Source organism: Emys orbicularis, chromosome 5, assembly GCF_028017835.1.
Source record: "Emys orbicularis isolate rEmyOrb1 chromosome 5, rEmyOrb1.hap1, whole genome shotgun sequence".
In the NCBI taxonomy this organism is placed as follows: Eukaryota; Metazoa; Chordata; order Testudines; family Emydidae; genus Emys; species Emys orbicularis.
The window spans coordinates 15511867-15532367 of record NC_088687.1 but is presented as its reverse complement, the minus strand read 5'-3'; the positions used below and the strand labels follow the sequence as shown (position 1 = coordinate 15532367).

General features: G+C 42.3%; 1 protein-coding gene across 1 annotated transcript in view; it reads right to left on the bottom strand.

Moving 5' to 3' along the window:
• MRPL1 (mitochondrial ribosomal protein L1) overlaps positions 1-19053 on the bottom strand; it is a 33563-nt gene extending 14510 nt beyond the window's left edge. Inside the window, exons 1-7 of the mRNA XM_065405172.1 lie at positions 18999-19053; positions 18287-18395; positions 14446-14701; positions 13285-13368; positions 9975-10046; positions 8904-9015; positions 7081-7181 (exon numbers count right to left, since the gene is read on the bottom strand). Of these exons, the coding sequence (XP_065261244.1) occupies positions 7081-7181; positions 8904-9015; positions 9975-10046; positions 13285-13368; positions 14446-14701; positions 18287-18395; positions 18999-19032 (768 nt within the window). The 5' untranslated portion in view covers positions 19033-19053. The remainder of the gene's footprint in view (positions 1-7080; positions 7182-8903; positions 9016-9974; positions 10047-13284; positions 13369-14445; positions 14702-18286; positions 18396-18998) is intronic.
• Positions 19054-20501: the final 1448 nt, after the last annotated feature.

The window sequence follows — 20501 nt, the reverse complement described above, 5'->3', positions numbered from 1 at the left end:
TGTACATTAGTTGAACTGACAGGAATGATGTATCAGAAGGAACCTACACTGAGATCCTTACAGTGGCTGCTCTCTTTAAATAAAGTCTGAGTAAAAAAAGCTGAATAAGAAAAAGAAATACAGCGTCAACACTAAGGACCCTACCTGAGGTCCTCACTCAGGCAGAACTCCAATTTAATTTAACAAGAATTCTGCCTGAGTGAGGACCTCAGGTAGGGTCCTTAGTGCTCATGCTGTATTTCTCTTTTTCTTAGCCATCATTTTTATTCATAATTGGTTTAAAGAGAAGAGGCACAGTAAGGGGCTCTGGATAGGTTTCCTCTAATGCAATATCATAGCTGAGAGTCTGCATAATATTTGTCAACTAAGAATTTCATTGTAAGTAAGGAATAGAAGAGAAATTCCCACAAACATGGTTCTTTATCACGCGAGTTCAATGCTCATCTATCCATACTGCCTCTACTGGAGAAGTCTAAGCGCAGTCCTTTTCCCCTACCTCATAGTGAATATTGAGACTCCTTCATGGAGTTCAAATTGCCATACAATTTTTGCCCTGTAAACATTTCCCCCCTAATTAGGGGTGGGAAAGTGACCAAGATCCCAATATGATACACAGCTTCTAGATGTGTCTATGTAATACTCAAATGAAACCAGATTTATTCTTTTCATTTCAGCACATGAAACAATCCAGTATGCTGAAATTGACAAAGTGCCCTTGAATGCCCTCTTGGTATGAAACATTAATTGCACCTTTTTTATAGTAAGCTTTATAGAGACCTAGGCGTAAGTGACTTTATTTTTCATTTCAGGAGCACGGCATAATAAACTCCTTTAGGAGGATATTTGTGGAAGTCAAAGATCTCCTTATATAAAGCAGAACAGGAACTGGAACAGCCCCTTCACTTCCACTAGTGCAGGGCACTCCGATCCTGCAGACCACTGGGGGGATGGGAGTGAAACAATGGGGGGGAAGAGAATGGAACCATGTCTCTCTTTTCCCTGAGCCGAAAGCCCCTCTAGCGCCGATCGCCACTCTTCAGTGTCATGCCACTGGTTGAAAACTTGTGTTTGGGGGAGAATGGGCAAGCGCGAGAACACTGATTTAATCAGCACCATCTTATTTTCTGTTTTCCTCAAGGATCTGAACCACCCGTCTGGAGGACAAGAGGAAAAGGAGATTCAAAGCAGCAGCCAGTAGGAACACACAGGAGCATGGATTCTGCAGAAGCCATGCTGTCATGCAAATATTAGGGGGTAGGCGGGAATCATTTCCGGGGTTCTGTTCCTTCGCAGGTCACCCCAAAACAAAGGGACAGATATACTACCTATATCACTGGGACTAAACAATGCTCCCCACAAACCTAATGAAAGTAATGTGGTGGAAACTGAGTTTTGTACCTATCTATCTACAGAGCACCACAATGGGGGACAATTTGGCCCTTTACAATTAATGTAAGGCAATGGGTAGCCATGCTCCGGTTGCTTTGTACCACAATGGCATTTGTAGTTTTGTAGCCTTCGACAAAGTATATGCATCCCACTGCCAGCTGCTTGCTCAACCAATGGAACAACAGTTACCCTAGTAGAAGCCTCTGTCTAGTAAGCTAGTCAACTCTGTAGCTGTATTTCACCATGAGAGCAACGACAGAAGCGATCATATGGACAGGACTCAAGTGTTTTTAACCACTCACCACAGGGTTAGTCTGAGTCCTATCTACACTATAGTCTCTATTGTTGCTCCCATCCAGTGAAGAATTGTAACTAGAAAGTTTGCTAGAATACACAAGGCCTTTATCCTGATGCTTCAATACTCTAACACATTTATTTCAATTTCATTTTGGGTCTTCCTTGCTCCAACATGCTCCCAAGACTGCAGGCATTTTAATTTCATATCATTTAACTCTGCTTTCAGAGCAACCATCTGTTACTTTATTTTAACCCACATTTGAGCCTTTTGGCATCACTAGCATCTTCTGTGTGAGACATCATTGCTTTTTTCTATAAGAGTAATTAAACTGCAGTCTGATTAATGCTGTCAAGAGTTCTAGCTCAAAACTCCTTTAAGAATAAGAAATACAAGGGCCAAATACTATAAGTCTTGGTGCTAGTGCCTTCAACTCCCATTGAAGTTAAATAATTTTAAAAGGCTCACTATTTCTCCTACTCAGGGCTTGTCTACACATGAAGTTATTCAGGAATAGCTGTTCCTGATTAACTCCATGTGTGGAGTATCAGGGGGTAGCCGGGTTAGTCTGTATCTACAAAAACAACAAGGAGTCTGGTGGCACCTTAAAGACTAACCGATTTATTTGGGCATAAGCTTTCGTGGGTAAAAATCTCACTTCTTCAGATGCATAGAGTGAAAGTTACAGATGCAGGCATTATATACTGACACATGGAGAGCAGGGAGTTACTTCGCAAGTGGAGAACCAGTGTTGACAGGGCCAATTCAATCAGGGTGGATGTAGTCCACTCCCAATAATAGATGAGGAGGTGTCAATTCCAGGAGAGGAAAAGCTGCTTCTTTTGTGGACACACTCAGTCCAGAATAAGGGTGCCATGTTCCTGTTTAGCAATGGCTAAGCCCTGGTCTATACTGTGGGGTGGGAAATCGACCTAAGATACACAACTTCAGCTACGAGAATAGCGTAGCTGAAGTCGACGTATTTAGGTCGACTTACCGCAGCGTCTTCATGGCGCTGAGTCGACTGCTGCCGCTCCCCCGTCGACTCCGCTTGCGGGAGAGCGCTCGGAGATCGATTTATCGCATCTAGACTAGACGCGATAAATCGACCCCATGTAGATCGTTTGTTACCCACCGATCCGGCGGGTAGTGTAGACCTGCCCTATGTTAAACAGGAACAAGGCACCCTTATATTGGGCTGAGATTGTCCACACATGGAGTTATTCAGGAATAGCTTTTCTGAATAACTCCATGTGAAGACAGCCCTTACATTTGAGACCTGAAAGAAAGAACAGCTCAACCAGGTACTAAAATTCATTGTTAAGTCTATTCGTTTTCTGTCTTACCAAAGACAAGACAACATAACACAATTACCCTGGATTTGTCCTGCCAACACACAAAATGCAACAGCTGGGTTTTTACAAGTTCATAAAACAAAATATCTACGATTAAAAAAAGAGCACTAACTTCTGGCCTTAAGTCATGTTACTGTGGGAGGAAAAAAATAGAATGCATTTAAAGTGGAAGCAAGGATCTCAGGTTTCCAGACTTAACTATTTCCTTTTATATGTTGACTTTTACAACTAATGTCATTTACACTTATTTTTTATTTGTACTCATTTTTATTTCAATTTTTACTGTTTAGTTATAAACCAATGAAACCAGAAATCTGAAATGAAAATAGCTATAAGCTCTTTAATCATACCAGTGAAAATGATGCTTCTATAACAACTATATTCTTTGGAACAGGCCATTTCTAACTTTCTGTTTCAAGGAAATTAAACTCTGCAAAATATACTGTGCAGAGACTGCCCCTGTCTCCAAGACAACTCTCTGGAAGCTCTTTGCATAGATCAGTGGTTCCCAAACTTTAACAACCTGTGAACCCCTTTCACTAAAATGTCAAGTCTCGCAAACCCCCTCCTAAAAATGAATATTTCCAGGGATTTTCTCCTTTACTGGAGTATAAGCAGTGATCTTGAAAATATAAAATTTGTTTTTATGACATGCTTATTACACACTATTTATTAATTATCATTACAGTATTTTTATTACATTATGAAAACGGCAACACTCTTCCAAGATCTCACTTTCGTAGCTTGTATCACTTTGAATAAGCCTGTTATAAGACAAGGCTCCTATGTTTCATCAAGGAGTATCAGATGTGAAACGCATGAAGGTATTTAAGAAGCCAACTCAAAGAGTTCCTCCTACACAAGATTCAGGTCTTGAGCAGTCCAGACAAACAACGCACGTTACAACAAAGCTTAAACTTGTTCTTCATCATAATTTTAAAAACAGCAAAAAATATCCACCTCCCTTTCCATTTCTTATAAGGAGTCTTGAAGTTTAAAGCTCCTCAGTGTGATAGATATGCTTGCGTTGATCTGCTTAGCTCCTGGAAGTCCAGGGGCTCCGGGCTGCTGGCCCCATGCTGCCCGCAGTCCCTAGGGACAGCTCTGTCCCCCATTAGGGAATTTTTCCCCAAGAGCCCCCTGTAACATTTCGCGAACCCCAGTTTGGGAACCACTGGCACAGATGAAAGGAGACCTGAGTTAAATTCCTGGTCTCGCTCACTAGGTCAGAAAGGCTGAGAATTTTGTGAATGCAACAAACACAGCTTTGGAGAAAGGGAAATGTTTTGTATTATCAACAGCAACCGATCCATCTTAAAGAACAGTTTTAAACCACCCAAATATAGTCCCATTTTATCCTCTGCAGCTGGAAGGATTATGGTTGCTAAATGGGTCCTTTTGGGAGATGGAGGAAAATGGGAACACACGATTTCTCCATCTCAGGTTCCATCACTCTAGATTTTGCGAACTGAACACAGCTGTCATCATTTCTCTAGCTCCTCTCAAACATCTTAATTATTTATTAGACTGGAAAACATCACAACTGCTGACTTGTGTGGAAAAGAGGTGTGACATCGATCAATAGGTCAAACCAGATTAATGGACAATTTAAGACAGTAACACTGCAGAGAGTCTTTTACGCTTTCTCTTTGAGAAAGGCCACCTGGGCTGAAAGGTGGGCTGGAAGTATTGTGCTGTTGTTATCTGGAAGTACTGCAATGCAGCTTTACCCTTTACTGCAGTTTGTAATTATGTTATCACTCACGAGATTTAATTTGAACAGTTCTTTATTTAATAATGAGCAGGTCTACACGACACGGCGGTAAAAATGCCAGCAAGCTCCCAGAGTCTTGTCTGAACTAGCTTTCCTACCTGTGGAGCTGCATTAGTGTTAGCAACACTGGGAAATGTTTCAGGAAAAGAAAGCCTAGCATAGACAAAACCTCAATGCTACTCTAGTAAGGACCGGTGTTACGTAGTGAGAGTCAGCAGAACGTACTCTTCTCTAAGCAGGATTCTCGCACCGGAGACTAGGAGAATTCAGGAGAAGAGCTCTGAATTTCTATGCAAGGTCCTAGATCTTGTCACCCTGTTACAGGGAGCACTTTCTCTTTCCCAGCATCCAACTGATGGGCCCTCTCCTGGCACTCCACATGGAAGAGGTTCTGTGGGGTTTCAGGATACGGCTAGGGGCAGAGCAGAGGGCTGGACACCAATCACACAGTCTCCTGCTGATCATTTGGACTACTGCACAGAAGCCTGAGTGAGAGTTACGTAGGTTTGGAGTTTCACTAATTGCTTCTGGATCCCCACAACAGCAGCTGCTTAGCAGCCTCAGGGGAAATAGCTGCAAGGCTCATATAGGAGCTCTGCAGCAAATGTGCATCAGAGAAGAGAGGACAAGCAATGATTAGTGTGGAGATCTCCATCTATCTGAGGTTCACCCTTTCCTAAGGATCCATAGGGATTGGGGCGGGCTTTGTTCCCTACAAACTCCTCGAGTCCCAAATTCCGCACAGTTTTCAATTATCTCACTGTTCCCTTGAAATTCCCCAGTCTGCCTTCTGTATCCACCTGTTGTCTCTCGTCTTGTATTTAGATTGTAAGTTCCTTGGGCCATCTTTGTGTTGTGAGTTTGTACAGTACCTAGCACAATGAGGCCCTGATGAGGGTTCCTCGGCACCACTACAATACAAATACATTTCCCAGGTCATTGACCCCTCTGTGCCCCTTCTCCAGAGGAACTCACAATCTGACCCATACTTTGTACAAGACATGGTAAACTGTTCTGAGCGCTGACCTAAGATTTTAGAAAAACTGTTGAACATAAAGGGAATTTTCAACTTCTATGAAACTTGCAATATGTCTCACGAGGAAAATGTTCATGGAACTTCAGTTTCAAATATTAAGAGGAGGATCAAATCCTGAGTGACATGCAGAACCCTCTAATTAGACTTTGCAAGATTCTTGATCCTTGAAACACTACCAGAAAAAGCTTCAGGAATTAGGAAGCTTGTAAATTTCATTTTGCTGGCATCAGTACACAAAGCAAAGCAGAGTCAGGCAGGGCAGACAGCTAAGGAGAAAAGGAAAAAAACAGGGAGGGGGGAGAAAGAGGGAGTGTCTTGAGGAGAGAAACAAGTACAGAACAGAAACAGAACCCAGAGCAGGAAAGGTAACAGACAAAGAGATAAGGAAAGCAACATTGAAAAGGGAGGGGGGAAATGAAAGATTATAAAGATACTATAGCACGAGAAATCAGGTTTAAAAAACACACAGTATTCAATATACAAATGTACTATATCATGTGGCAGATATTATCCAAAAGTAACGAACTTTTTTAAAATGTGGTCATACAGATAGGACTTTAAATGCAATAAAAAGCCTATACAACTTAAGGTATATGCAGCAAATACTTCTGGATCTGCCTATACAAATAGGCAGAACATTTTTACACCAACAGAAAACACCCTGGAGATTAAAACTAAGAAAAAGCAAAATGATCAGTGACCCAGAAAGTCAAAATATGTATTATTGTGAGCTTGTTCTACTGTGGAGGAACTGAAAAAGTTCAAGTGCAAAATCTTAAATGGGATGATACTGAAGTATTAAAATTAAACACCACTCCCAATAATCTGTCTGGAATAGAGGTTCCAGTAATATTTTAGTTTTATCCCATGCTTTCATTTAGCATTACTGTCCATTACGAGATGGTGGCAAATTGTCATGCATCACAAGACTATTTCTGACAACTTTCATTTCTCGGTGTGTTAGGCATAGCTTGCTTTCCTAATTTTTTAAAATAGGAAACTCTTATATTAGCAGAGGTTTAATGATTTACAGGAACTGCTCTAACTTAAAATCATTCAACAGCACAATGTATTTAGTTAACTGGTTAGTGAACCACATTCCTAAAAAGCTACAAAACATACAGGTTACCACGGGCATACTGTGTATCTTTCAGTAAATTATTAACTACTGCACTAAATAATAAAGGGAAGTACATGAATTATTTGCTAAAACATTCTTTGTAGAGCGTACCGTTGCTATTCTTGTCTCGATAAGATTCTCCTCTTCTACCACATACTCATGGCCCGCTTTAAAGAGTTCCAGCATTTTTGGAATGTCACGGCCCAGAGAATCTAATTAGAAAAACAAAAAGTGGAAGAAAGTATTAGCGTCCTTACATCTAGTACAACCAAAATGAGAAAGTTAGAAGTGTTCCCTCTAAAGGTAATCAAGACAAGAAACCATCATCCTCCTTGACACACCTGCAAGATGCTGAGGACAGAGTCAGGGCCCCCCAATGGACCCCTATTCTATACCTTTACATCCCTAGGTTAGACTGAGTTGTTTTAGGAGCCTATGTACTTTTAATCACTAATTACTGCACATGAATATTTCTATAACAGGATGTAATTTATCTGCAAGAAATATATCAAGATAGTTTAAGTTGAAAAGCCTGTAGTAGAGCTTTATAAAAATTATGTCTCTTGCAACACAGCCGTATTACAGCAGTTAGAGATCTGGTTTGGAAAATATATTTCTAAACTGAAATTAAACAGAAAAAAACAAATCAAACCTGTATATTTTTAAAATATCACAAGATGATCAAAATATAGTTAGTAAGCGACAGTATTAGACATTTTATACAATGTGCTGACTCAGTCCAGCCAAGATAGATACACCCATTCCCCTCAGTACCAAGAAGAGAAAAAAAACAGCTAAGCGGCAAGGGCTTATTTGGCTTATAATGTCACGTGCTTGTTTGAAATGTAAACTCTATTTTACCCATGTTTTTTGTTGGCTGTAGCAGAAATCAGGTGTTGCTAAACTAGAAACTGAATAATCTCTTAAGGCCACAATATAGGCTTCAATGTGTTCTAATGCACATCTGTAGAGGTCTGTTACATTTTTGACAGGGCAGTCGTTTCCTCCAAATGTTTAAAGAGCACAAATGTTGTCTGCCTGCTTGTAAATACATTGTGCAGACAGTTGTGGGAGGGAAGAAAACACTAAAGATGAGGAAAAGTTCTTGATTGAAACTCTCAGTGCATAACAATGTTAGCAAGAAAAAAACCAAATGTTTGAACAGCAGCAGGATTTTAATTTGGATCATGTTAGAAGTAACAAATTAAGATCATTTGGAAACAAAGGAAGGTCAAAAAACAGAGAAAGATATTTTAAAGAATGATGTTTGTTGTTGTGGGAGATCTGATACCAAGAGAGAGAATATTTATAGCATCATGAAGAAACTAATTGTGAAAGAGAAATAGGTTAAAGACAGATGCCATTCAAATGTGATTAAAAAGTGGGCAAAACATACAAATAACTGGCAAGTTGTGGTGCAAGTGACTACACAAAATTTACGCACATTTTTCACTGTTTTAGTGAAACCATTTTCCCCCACAGAACTTTGCTATAAGCAGAAGTTTATTATAAGCATATTTCAGTTCTTTGCAACATGTATGTTTCAAAGTATGTGACTTTGCATGTATTTCTCTAAGTAGATCTCTCACTATAAGTGGTTTCTTGCATATGAATAGTTCCCATAAGTTTACGCAAATAGAGCTTGACTCTAAATTCAAGTTCATTTAAACTGAAGAACTGGCTCACAGTACCAGATTTTTCAAAGATCATATTGGTCTCAAATCACAATCAAACTCAGTAAAGATCTTCTCACCAGTCAGTAAAAGACTTCATTCCAGATATACATTTTACACAGCTTCATTTCCTAAATTAACAGGCTGATTAAATTGTTTCAAGAGAAAGCTCCTGCTCAAGGGCTTATTATTTAATATTAATACATTAATGTGATTAAATATTTAATATATATAAAATAATATTTAATGAAAATGCCTTACTTCTGTTAGTCTTCGGAAATTTTTTTCTTAGTTTGTTTTTTAAAGGTAGCAGCTTTGCTATTATTTCAGGAACGGCTATGTAAAAATCTGCATTGATTTCATCATCCAAAATCTGAAATTAAAAAAGCCAGAATAATTATGTGAAAGTTTGCAATATACAGAGAGATAAGTATATTTAAAAATGCAAGTAATATTTATTTTTGAGAAAAAATGCTCAGAATTAAAAAAAAAAAAAATACCCTCAGGAAAGAAAAAGCCTTCTGTCTCTTGTGTTTCTCAGCCATCAGACTTTAAATATTTGGCAATATGACCAATGCAGTGTCAAAGAGTGCTAGGTTCTGTAGTAGGGAAGACAAAGTCCCCACTTTAAAGAGTTCTTGGAACCAACGTTATAGTTTTTAGAAAGATCACATTCTTAAAGCCAACCACAAGAGAATGTAAAACGAAGATCTAAATATACTCGCTTGTAAGCTTTAGAGAGCAATGGAAAATTACACTCCATAAGTAATTTTTTAAAATTGTAAAAAATAAAATAGGCTTTATTTTCATTGCCAGAAAAGGCTAAAAACAAAAACAAAAAAACCCCCAGCAAGCTTCCTTTAAAACAGTGGTTTTCAACCTGGGGTCTGCAGACGATGTCTAAGGGGTCTGCAAAAGATTGCTATTACCATAGAACAGTGGTTTTCAACCTGGGGTCCACGATCCCTGGGGTTCTGCAGACTATGCACCTCCATTTGAAATTATTTAGGGATCCGCAAATGAAAGGTTGAAAACAACTCCTTTAAAGCGACCAATAGAAAACTAAGGTAAAGGAGGGCAGACCTGTTTTATCTTACATCTTATAATGTATTCCCATTGCTTACTTTTCTTCTTACAACCCCATTCTCCTTCCTTATCAGAGCATGTGTTACATCTACTTACATGTCAGTAAACTAGAATGAGTTTAACACCATCGTTTGTCTCACCTCTCAGTTTAGACCACTGAAACTTACAAGGGTAAAGCTTCCCAGCCTTGACAAGAGTTTTTGTAAAGTGAAAAATGCAATTTACACTAATATAAAAAAAAAATACCTTTTCGATTAATTCAGTCCCTCCTGCAAAAGCAGCTCCATTTTCTTTTGCTATTTTAATTTCTTCTGCTTTCTGTAAAAAAAAAAAAAAAAAAACCACGACAGCCCAGATAAAACATATGTACTAGCAACCATTCTGTTATTACTTCAATGTCATCAACAGTAGAATGATTTCGCCAGCACAGCCATATGCACTGAATGAAAAACCAACTCACTTGTGAGTTAAACATGATGAGAACAACTGTTTAAAAACTAGTGAAGTTTAGAGATAGGTGGCTCTGGGGATCTTTAGTGGAAGCTTTCTCTCTAATTCACAAATTTTAATCAGGTCCCAGTAAGGAGTGGCAACAAAATCTTTGCCATGATCTCACCAAATCTAGAGAACAGTGTTACAGTGTGACAGGAAATGTTAACAATTTATGCTGGGTAGTTTTCACTCAGTTTTTTGCTTTCTTTCTCCATGATCAGGATGAAGCAACCAGCCATCTGCTAGATGGAGCCTTATCCTTTAAAGAAAAAGTGGAGAAAGTTTTAGTGCACTAGTAAAGATGATTGTTAATAACTTCCTTGAGGTGAACAAGCTACCATTAAAAAAATACTGAAGAAACCTTTACTTGAAAAGATGTTTGGAAATTACTCATTCATTCTCTACACGTGATCCAATTAGTTTACTTTCAAATCTCAGTACTGAACAGAAACCATCAATATCATCTAGTGATCTATCAACAGCTTTTAATACCATTGATGAGATATTAATGGCTTGCTTACATGAGCTATTATAAAGTCACGTTTAGTTTTTATAAAAAAAGAAATTACATAGCTTCACACTTTCTTCTCACAGGGGTCCTGGTGGGTAGATTCTGGGGAAACTACTTGTCCTCCCCCAGGTGCTCACATATGAAGGGTCACAATGAGTTGCATTCTGTCACACTCCTATCCATTATGCAAATCATACAGTGAGAGAGAGAAGTTTCTGAGCTGCCGTATCATCAATCTGCTGGGGATACTCAATTCTACATCTTCCATTTAACTCTGATTCTACAAAATCATTTCTTTCCGAGTTATTTGACTTAGGCAGGGACCTTGATGAAAGCAAACTGGATGACAAGTGGAAGCTTTTGTTAGAAGAGAGAGTCAGAAAATAATGGCATGAATATCCAGAACCTCCTAAGAAGGATACACATCATGCCCATCTTTTACTAAAGTGGCTCACATATTAGAGGTCCTACTGGAATCATTACTGTCCCTGAATTCTCAGTTGGCAAGCTGGCCCCTAGTGCCTTTCATTATCTATAGACAGCCAGGATGCTGCAGGCATTCTTTTCCAGTACAGGCAATACAACCATGATTCATGTCTCTGTCACTTGATATTCGACTACTCTACTGCATTCTGCTTAGGGCTACCTTTGCAATCTACACTAGGTGGAGCTTGTGGGTAGAATGCTGTTGCTTGTCTGAGTGGTAGCTTGAATATAGAACAGTTGGACTCAAGTTTCTGCAGTGGTTTCCTGCTATCTTCTGGGTGATCATTATCCTTACAACCTTAAATGATCTGTGATATGGTTGTTGGGAGATTGCTTTTCACTTCATCCCCTGTTAAAACTATTAAAGGCAGCTGGAAGCCTCTACAGCTGAACTCTCCAGAAGTGGTAGCAGGGCTCTCACATTTGATGAAATTTGCTCCCTTTGGTGATTTTCTACAATTACACTAACAAGCTCCAGGGCCCGATGCAAAATATTTATTTGGCTTAAATTTTGGTCTATTTTTGTTATAGCCCATCTTGTGCCTGAAAAAATGGTTGCTATTAGACTGCAGCATAGGTTCTGCCAATGCTCGTGCTGCACCTATTCTGTGGATAAGTGAAGATTTGTGGTACATAGGGCTGTTAATGCAGGACCTTTCATGAGCATTTAAGTACTTTAAATGAAATGTATCAGCAAAAGTTCTATAAAAGACTTATTCTAAAATATTAGTTTTCTATTATGTACATAAGCCAGGCATTTGGCAGTCTTGAAAGAAAGGAGAAAAGGTTTAAGGAGGGCAACTAAAAGATTGAGCATTTGGTATTAAGACAAACCAAATACAGAGGCACAAACTTTATATTATATAAATTGAAGTTTAAATAAATAAAGGTGAAAAATAATTACGGAGAAACGGGGAGAATGAGAAAAACAGCAATGGATTCTAACAAGCAAAAGGACACTTCCTTCAGCCCGCATTAGGTTACAAGAACTCCATTATGAGTTGCTTCAGCCTTGGTACTCAATTCCTCTTAAATTTAAAGTACTAGACTATTATGCTAACAGATAAGTGTACATACACAAGACAGGAGAACCCAAAAAAGTAGGAATAAATGTATTAAATTGCTAAGCAACCAGAGCCAACGGTAGTTCCTGGCCCAAGGAACTTTGTAAAACACTTTGGGATCCTTCAGAACAAAAGGTCCTACACCAGAGGTTCTCAAACCGTGGTCCGTGGACCATCAGTGGTCCGCGAGCTCCATTCAGGTGGTCCGCGGATAGTTCCTTCTAAGGTGCGCGCCTGGGCGGCCGCACACAAGTCAATGAAGGGCCACCCATCTAATTAGTGGAACCGTGCAGGCATGGCTCCACTAATTAGGTGCCTGGACCCTGGAGAAGATGTACATGTAAGGTGAGGTGGTGGCCTTGGGGGGGGGGGGGGGAGAATAGGTGGGAGGGGGCAGTGGGGTGAGAAGAGGGGGTGGGGGAGAATTTGGGACATGCAGGGCTGCAGCGGCCAGAGAAAGAAGCGACTTTCCCCAACTGCTGGAGAGAGACGGCCCTCCTTCCTAGCCTCAGCTCTGTGGCTGCTGTGGTGGGGGAAGAGACCCGCCTCCTTTCCAGCCCCAGCTCGGGGGCTGCTGCTGCTGCAGTGGGGGAAGAGAGGGAGAGACATCCCCCCCCCCCCCTTCCCAGCCTCAGCTCTGTGGCTGCCATGACGGGGGAGAGAGGGCACATCCATCACATCAGAAAGGTAAAGCCTACTGATATTAAAATATGAACTGTGGGCTTTTATTTGTAGAACAAAAAGGTGTTTATCATCAAGTTTTTTTTAATATAGAGCTTTTATCCAAAGCACTTTACAATATTTAGCTAACGGTACAAACAACATTTGGAAAGATCATTAAGTGGTCCGCCGAGATCCTCAGCAATTTTCAAGTGGCCCTCAAAAAAAAAAACGTTTAAGAACAACTGTCCTAAACAAATACAAAAGTGAACCATGTACTAAACATTTGTTGTATACATAAAATATCTGAAACGAAGGACTTTTAAATAACACGTTTACTCACCTCTGTGAATACCATAACTTTATTGATTTCAGTTACAAAAGGATATGGTAGAAGAATGGTGCCAACAAACTGATCCACTTTTTTCTAATGATATAAAAAAACAAAAACAAATGGTTGGTGCAAATTTAAAACTATCTTACTGTAGGACATCTAAAGCCTAACTGGAACTTGGTTTATACAAAAGGTTGTTTTGTATATTTTTCCCACTTGTGTGGAGCTGGTTCACTGTGTACTAACATTTGTGTTGTAAGTTGACTACGAACTACTGAAATTACAAATAAAGAAGAACAGCTCTACCTATAGATTATTTTTGGTACGTTAAGTAAGCTGTTGACTTGACAACTAGAGAGCCTAAAATGCATTACTTGAAATATGAGACTAGAACGAATCGACACTTTACAAACTTCTGTATTTTTGTCCCTCTAGTTCAGTTTATTACTCCCTCAAAACAAGGAAAGTGCCTATGCCATTCCCATACACGCTGCTTTTCCTGTCGTGCTGCCAAAAGAAAAGTGACAACATTCACCAAGGGCAGAAGGAAGTGAAATAAAAACAGGAGGGGAAAAGAGGAAAGAAAATTATTGTCTCTACTCTCCTTCCCGTAAGGAATGCACCCAGGAACGGTAGGGGATTAGATGTGGATTGCTGTTCAATACAGCACAATGTGAACAGCACTAGCAAGGGGGGGGGGGGGGGGGGGGAAGAGAGAGAGAGAGAGAGAGAGAGAGAGAGAGATGAATACAGGATTTTTCCATGACCGGACGCCAACTTTTAAACTATACAAGTCTTCTAAAGGGACTATATGAACACAGATAATCATTATCAAAATAGGTTGTGTCTTGGAATAGGACTTTAACTATACAGCAGTCTTTAAAACATTAGAAGAAGAACAGAAATTGTTGATAACCAGAGGAAACAACATCTTAAGTCCTGAATTTGAAGGATACCATGTACAGTTCTGCCAAAGCACAGTGTCGTCTAGGAAAGACCACTGAATACCTGGCATAAACGTGTCGCAAAATGTGAAAGAGGTTTGGAGGCTGAGCCAGAACAAGATGACAGGAAAGACTCTTCGCCATATTGTATTTCTTTCCCTTACAATTAAGAAAGGTAGTTTCTTAAAATATCACAACTGCAAATCTGTAGGTACTGTCAACATACCTTCTTCTCTAGCATCATATCCAGAGTGATGTTAGCATATACATGTTGTTTTGGGTAAGTGAAGTCCAATTGCTGAAACTTCTTCAGCATGTCCACAGCCACCTCGGCCTCATAGACTGGCCTTTCATACAACCATGTTAAATACACATCATCCACTGGCTTGCTTGCTAACTTTCGTCTGTAAGTGTTCTTTTTTTTTGCTGGCTCTGCATCTGAAGTTTTCTGCTTGGTATCCTTTGAACCTTTTTTTGCAGTTCTTTTGCAAATCAAAATGATAAATATAAGACCATTAACCTTAATGCTTAGTACATACTTGAACACAAAAGAGTTTGGTTGAAACTGCATCTCAATAAAAAGCAATGTCTTGTGTGGCCAAGTCAACTCATGAAATGTCAATCCCTCAAAACTGCGCTTGACTTCCCACCTGCTCCGCCCACCCATCTACTGTAAACATAGGAGGAAGAGTAAAGACAAATCAGAACCAAAAGGCTATTAATGAAACTGAACCTCAAAGGCTACGAAGCAAGAGATGTTAGATTACCTAGTGACCGACTATGAGTATGGTCACAGATGGACTTTGCTAGTCATCTTAATGAAGATTTAAATAATCAGAACATAGCGCCTATTAAAAAAAATCATAATAATCCCTCTAAACCAATCTGCCTCAGTAATCCAGTAAAAATTCCTAAAGAATTAAACATTACAATGTTATTTTCTTCCTGGCTTCAAGTTTCCTGTGGGATGTAGCTCCCACCTCATCATGGCAACAATCCTGAATATCCTCTCAGAAATCAGAAGCTTTAAAATCTGTTTTTGTGCAATCAGTTTAGTGAAAGAGCACTAACGACTTTGGAATCTGAATTTGTGCTCTGATAATGACTGACTCCCTAGATAAATATCAGAGCAAAATATCTCGGCTTTGGCTCAAAGGTTAATTTAGATAACTGTGTTGGCTTCACCACTGATCTGCCAACGTTAGTGCACAAGTTGCATTCCATTAATGTTACCACTTATTTTGTATTTAATGGCAAAAAACAAATTGAAATTCCAACTCTGAAGTTGTTGTTTCAGGTATTACAGAAAGGACGAGTTCCACTTTTAGAAATTCAAATAAACACTTACAAAAGCGTCAAGATTTTCTTCTCAAAAAAGGTAAGTGGGACATTATCCTGGCAATCCTATTCACTCACAGATCTCTAGGAGTTAGTTTCCCCCCCCCCCCATATTTTAAGATTATCCGGAAGCTAGCAAGGTGAATGTGCTTTGTCATCTTTGCCAGTTTCCATTCATTTCCTGTAGGAAGGAATTAATTCAGCGCCATACTGAACAATCCCATATTCTGTGTATATGGGAAAGATATTGTAACCCATTACAACTAGTACAGTACAAGCCATTTAAGACTGGCTACCCAGGCAGACCAAATAAATCTCTTTTACCCAATGTGGGTCATAAATGATCAGCCCTCTCCACCCTCCTCCTTACAGCTCTCTGAAACTTCCTTAAGTTTTCTCTACTTTTAAGAATCCCATTTTGGGGCGTCCAGTAGGTTTGGCTATGGTTCTGCAAAGTAAACATTTAACACCTCTTAGGCTCTATAGCAGTGGTTCCCAAACTAGGGGCGCGGCTTGTTCAGAGTAAACCCCTGGCGGGCCGGGCCAGGCTGCTTACCTGCCGCGTCCTCAAGTTCGGCCAATTGCAGCTCCCAGTGGCTGCGGTTCTCCATTCTCAGCCAATGGGAGCTGCAGGAAGCAGCGCGAGCCAAGGGACGTGCTGGCCGCCGCTTCCCGCAGCCCCCATTGGCCTGGAGCGGCGAACTGCGGCCACTGGGAGCTGCGATCGGCCGAACCTGCGGACACGGCAGGTAAACAAACCAGCCCGGCCCGCCAGGGGCTTACCCTGAACAAGCCGCGCCCCTAGTTTGGGAACCACTGCTCTATAATCTATTGAATTTTAAATTTTGTTTTTATTAAGGAAGGGAATTGGTCTATTTTTACGTGAGACTTTGGTTATCACAAAGGAGAGAGAAAGTAGGGTTCTCAAGGATTGTCACATGATCATAACAGAAATCAGAATATTCTCATAGCAGGAAAAAGAGCAGTTTACTCCTAAGCAATTCTTTGCTATCTTTAAAAGTTAAGGTCCTGATTTTTAAAGGTGCTGAGTAACTACAATTCCTGTCAAACTCAATGGGAGCTGTAGCTGCTCAGTACCTCTGGAAAATCAGGCACTAAGTGTTTGGGAATAAATACTCTCAAGGTGTTTTGCACCTGATACTCTGCAGTTCATATGACTGTGTTAAAGATCTAAGTTAATGTTGCACAGTTATGTCAAAACACAAAAGTTAAGGTAATATTTGCAACTCCACTCCTTCATGCATATGCAGTATGGTACAGTCTCCAATCCGGTGAGCACATACTGCTATTCAAACACATCATAATACCAAGCTCTTGTAGAAGATGCTGTACACGTATGTATGTAAGACTGTAAAAAAAATAAAAGTTATGGACTACTCTGTGCATGTCTGACACAGAATACACTAAAATAATTTATATACCCTCTCTTCAGACCCACTACCACCACAACCATATATTTATCTTAAGATTTTATCCTGTGACCCACCAGCATTGTATCTGAGCACCTTCCACATAAAAACAATAGTAATACTGAAATTTACAACAAAAGTCAGCCAAAGTTTAATGGCTAGGCTAAGAGGCAATTGAGAATATTGAGATAGATAGATAAATAGATATACACACACATACACACACCTCTACCCCGATATAACGCGACCCGATATAACACGAATTCGGATATAACGCGGTAAAGCAGTGCTCCGGGGGGGCAGGGCTGCGCACTCCGGCGGATCAAAGCAAGTTCGATATAACGCGATTTCACCTATAACGCGGTAAGATTTTTTGGCTCCCGAGAACAGCGTTATATCGGGGTAGAGGTGTATGCAATTACAAAGCTATACATATATTCATACAAGTGTTGTATATATTTCATGGTCTTCCCTTCCTGAATCCATTTGAATGTTGCTCATCATCTTATGTTCCAATCCTGCAAACAGCTCTCTGCAGGCAAACCCCAAGTGCCTTCATGACATTATCTAGTTTTCAAGGCTATTGAGAATGGGAGGGTGAAGAGCACAAAGGAAGAAATAGATATAGAAGGATGAGCATTTTTTAAAGTATGTTGTCAATTTAAAGTCATACTTCCATTAAACTATACTTCACCTACTTTTTCAAGCAACACTTCACATTACTATCAAGACAGAAATTAGGAGCATTTGACAGTATTTTGTGTATAGTAAGTTTTATTGTACTGTCTACATAGTTTTCTTCCTCTCATCTATTTACATCTTTCACACGACAGATTTTTTAAGAGGAAAATGTGATTGTAAAACTACACCAACTGGCAGGAGAAGCAGGAACATATGCACCACTTAAAATTACTATTTTTTATAAACCAACTAGCTTTCATGTTGATATCCTCCCTTTAGTAGTCTATTTGATAACAGCCTCGGTGGTAGGACTGACTAATTCTTACTAGTCTATTTTGTTTTGTAACATTTGTATTTGTTTTACTGTTCATAAGCAAGTACATTGAAAAGTGAATTAAAAAAAATAAATACTGTGACTTTAACCAAAAGGTGGCCACTTCCAGAAGGACCTCTAATACTGCATTAGAGAGGGAAGCAGCATAAGTTGTACTAGTGATATGTGCAACAGCGCCACTTACACCAATATTCAAGATATTATTAATTCTTCTGAATTTTAAAACCCATTTGTGCAACCCATAACTACAGACACAGCCTGCTAGAAATACAGTAAACACTCACTTAGCAGCAGCATAGGGTCTAATGGATAGCGGTATGTTTCCAAGGCAGGGAACTACTGAGGTCCGTTGATCAATCTTGGGAAAAATATAGCTGGGAAACTGAGCCAGAACTGTTTAAAAATACAAAAAAAAGAAATACATTAAAGTCCGTAATATTGCTACTCTAATCCGTGAGCACAGAAAGGTCGGTGTTTTGTTTTGTTTTAAGATCTATTCTGACGTGATCTGTGAAGCTATTTGTACAGATTCCCGTGGCCTGTCGATTCATCACAACCCCTTGGCGCGAGGCCTGTCAGCGGTGCCGCACTGGAGGGCGCCTCCCTCGGGCAGGGCTCCCACGCAAAGCCCGTTGGGGTCTCTCCCACGCGCTGAAGCGGAGTGGTGCGGAAGGCGGCTCCATCCCACCTTAACACAAGGCAAAACGCGCGTTCTTGGAAGACCCCCGCCCTGCCTCCAGCCGGCCCGTCTGGCGGGAGCAGCCCGGCTGCCCCTCCGCAGCCCTTCTCCAGCCGCCAGATGAGACCCTTCAGGGCCCCGCCCCGCCGAGCCTTCCGCACCGGGGTGACAATCGGAGCAGGAGCGGGGCGGCCCCACGGCTCTCAGCGAGCCCGGACTGGGCCGGCGCCCCCAGCCCTGTTACAGGCGTTGGCGGGGGGGGGGTCCCCGCTCAGCGGCCCCCGGGCTCAGTTCCAGCCCCTCCCCCCCGCACTCACGTCTCCGCAGGCAGCACCTGCCGGGCGCCGCCATGTCGCCGGGCCGGGCCGTGTCACACTCAAAGCGAACCGAGCTGCCGCGCGGAGCCGGGGAGGAAGGTTCCGGGGTGTGTGTGTGTGTACCGGTGTCACACCCTTCCCCCTCCGCCGGGGGGGGGGCGGGGAGAGCAGCCCCCGATCCCGCGGGTGGGGCACGTGGAAGCCGGGTCTGGCCCCCCAGGATTCCAGGACGGTTAATGGGAGCCAAGAGCCCCTGCTGCCCGGGGCAGGGGGGAGCTGGAACTAGGGGTGCTGCCCCCCCAGGTGCTGGAACTAGGGGTGCTGCAGCACCCTCTGCTTTGAAGGGGTTTCCATCATATACAAGGTTTACAGTTTGGTTCAATGGTGCTCAGCACCCCCATTATACACATTGTTCCTGCACCCCTGTAACCTCCTGTGCCTGGTGACCTGTGCGCCTCCCCCCAGTCTCTTGCTCATGCTTGTGCAAGGGCAGGGCTGGGCGTGCAACTGTGGGTGACAGGTCTGCCGGATCCAGAGCAGGGCCAGAGAGATGGCCTGCCCCGGCCCAGCAGGGTCATGGAGAGAGTAGTAGCCTTGGCCCCCGGGCCTCCCTCACTTCACATTGGGATTGTGTTGTTTTTCTGATTGATAAAAACATTGGGATTGCACAAGTGTCTGCTTTGGAGAGAAGGGCTGGTCCTGTGGTTACAGTACTGGATTGGGACCCTGGAAATCAAGGGTTAGGCCCCGGAAGTCCTGTCTGTGGACAATAGGGCTACCATACGTCCAGATTTCCCCGGACATGTCCGGCTTTTCGATCTATAAATAGCCGTCCGGAGGGGATTTCTAAAAATCTAAAAATGTCCGGGATTTCCCCCGGTCGGCTATTTATAGATCGAAAAGCAGTGGCCAAGCGCCGCTCAGCAGCCAAAGCCCCTTCCCAGCTTCCCCCATCCCCTGCAGCCTTAGCATGCCGTCCGGCCCGGCAGCTGTCTTTCCCCTCCTTCCCGCTCCTGAACGCTCCGCCCCCCTGCTCCTCCCCCTCCCCTGCTTCCCGCGAATCAGATGTTCGCGGGAAGCCTGAAAAGAAGCAGGGGCAGGTGGGCAGCAGCAGGTAAGCTGGGGCGAGGGGGGGGGATGCGAGGAGGAGGGCTCCGGGGAGGCGCGGCGCGGCTCCCTCTGGTCCTGGCCGGCACCAGGGGCTCCGGCCTGGCTCGGCACAGGCCCCGGGGCACCGGCCGAGCACCCCCGGCCCGGCCCCAGCAGCTCCGGCCCCAGCAGCTCGGGCCCCGGCTCGGGCCCCAGGGCGGCGGCCCCGGTTCCGGCTGAGCGCGCCGGCCCCGGCCCCAGCGGCTCCGGCCTGGCCCCAACCGAGCCCCTCCGGCCTGGCCCCAAGCCCCGCAACCCCGTCCGGAGCTCCGGCCGAAACGCAGCCCGATTCCTGGGCATTTATTAAAGCCGGCCCTGGTCAGGGGACCGGGGGGGGGGGTTTGGATGGGTCGG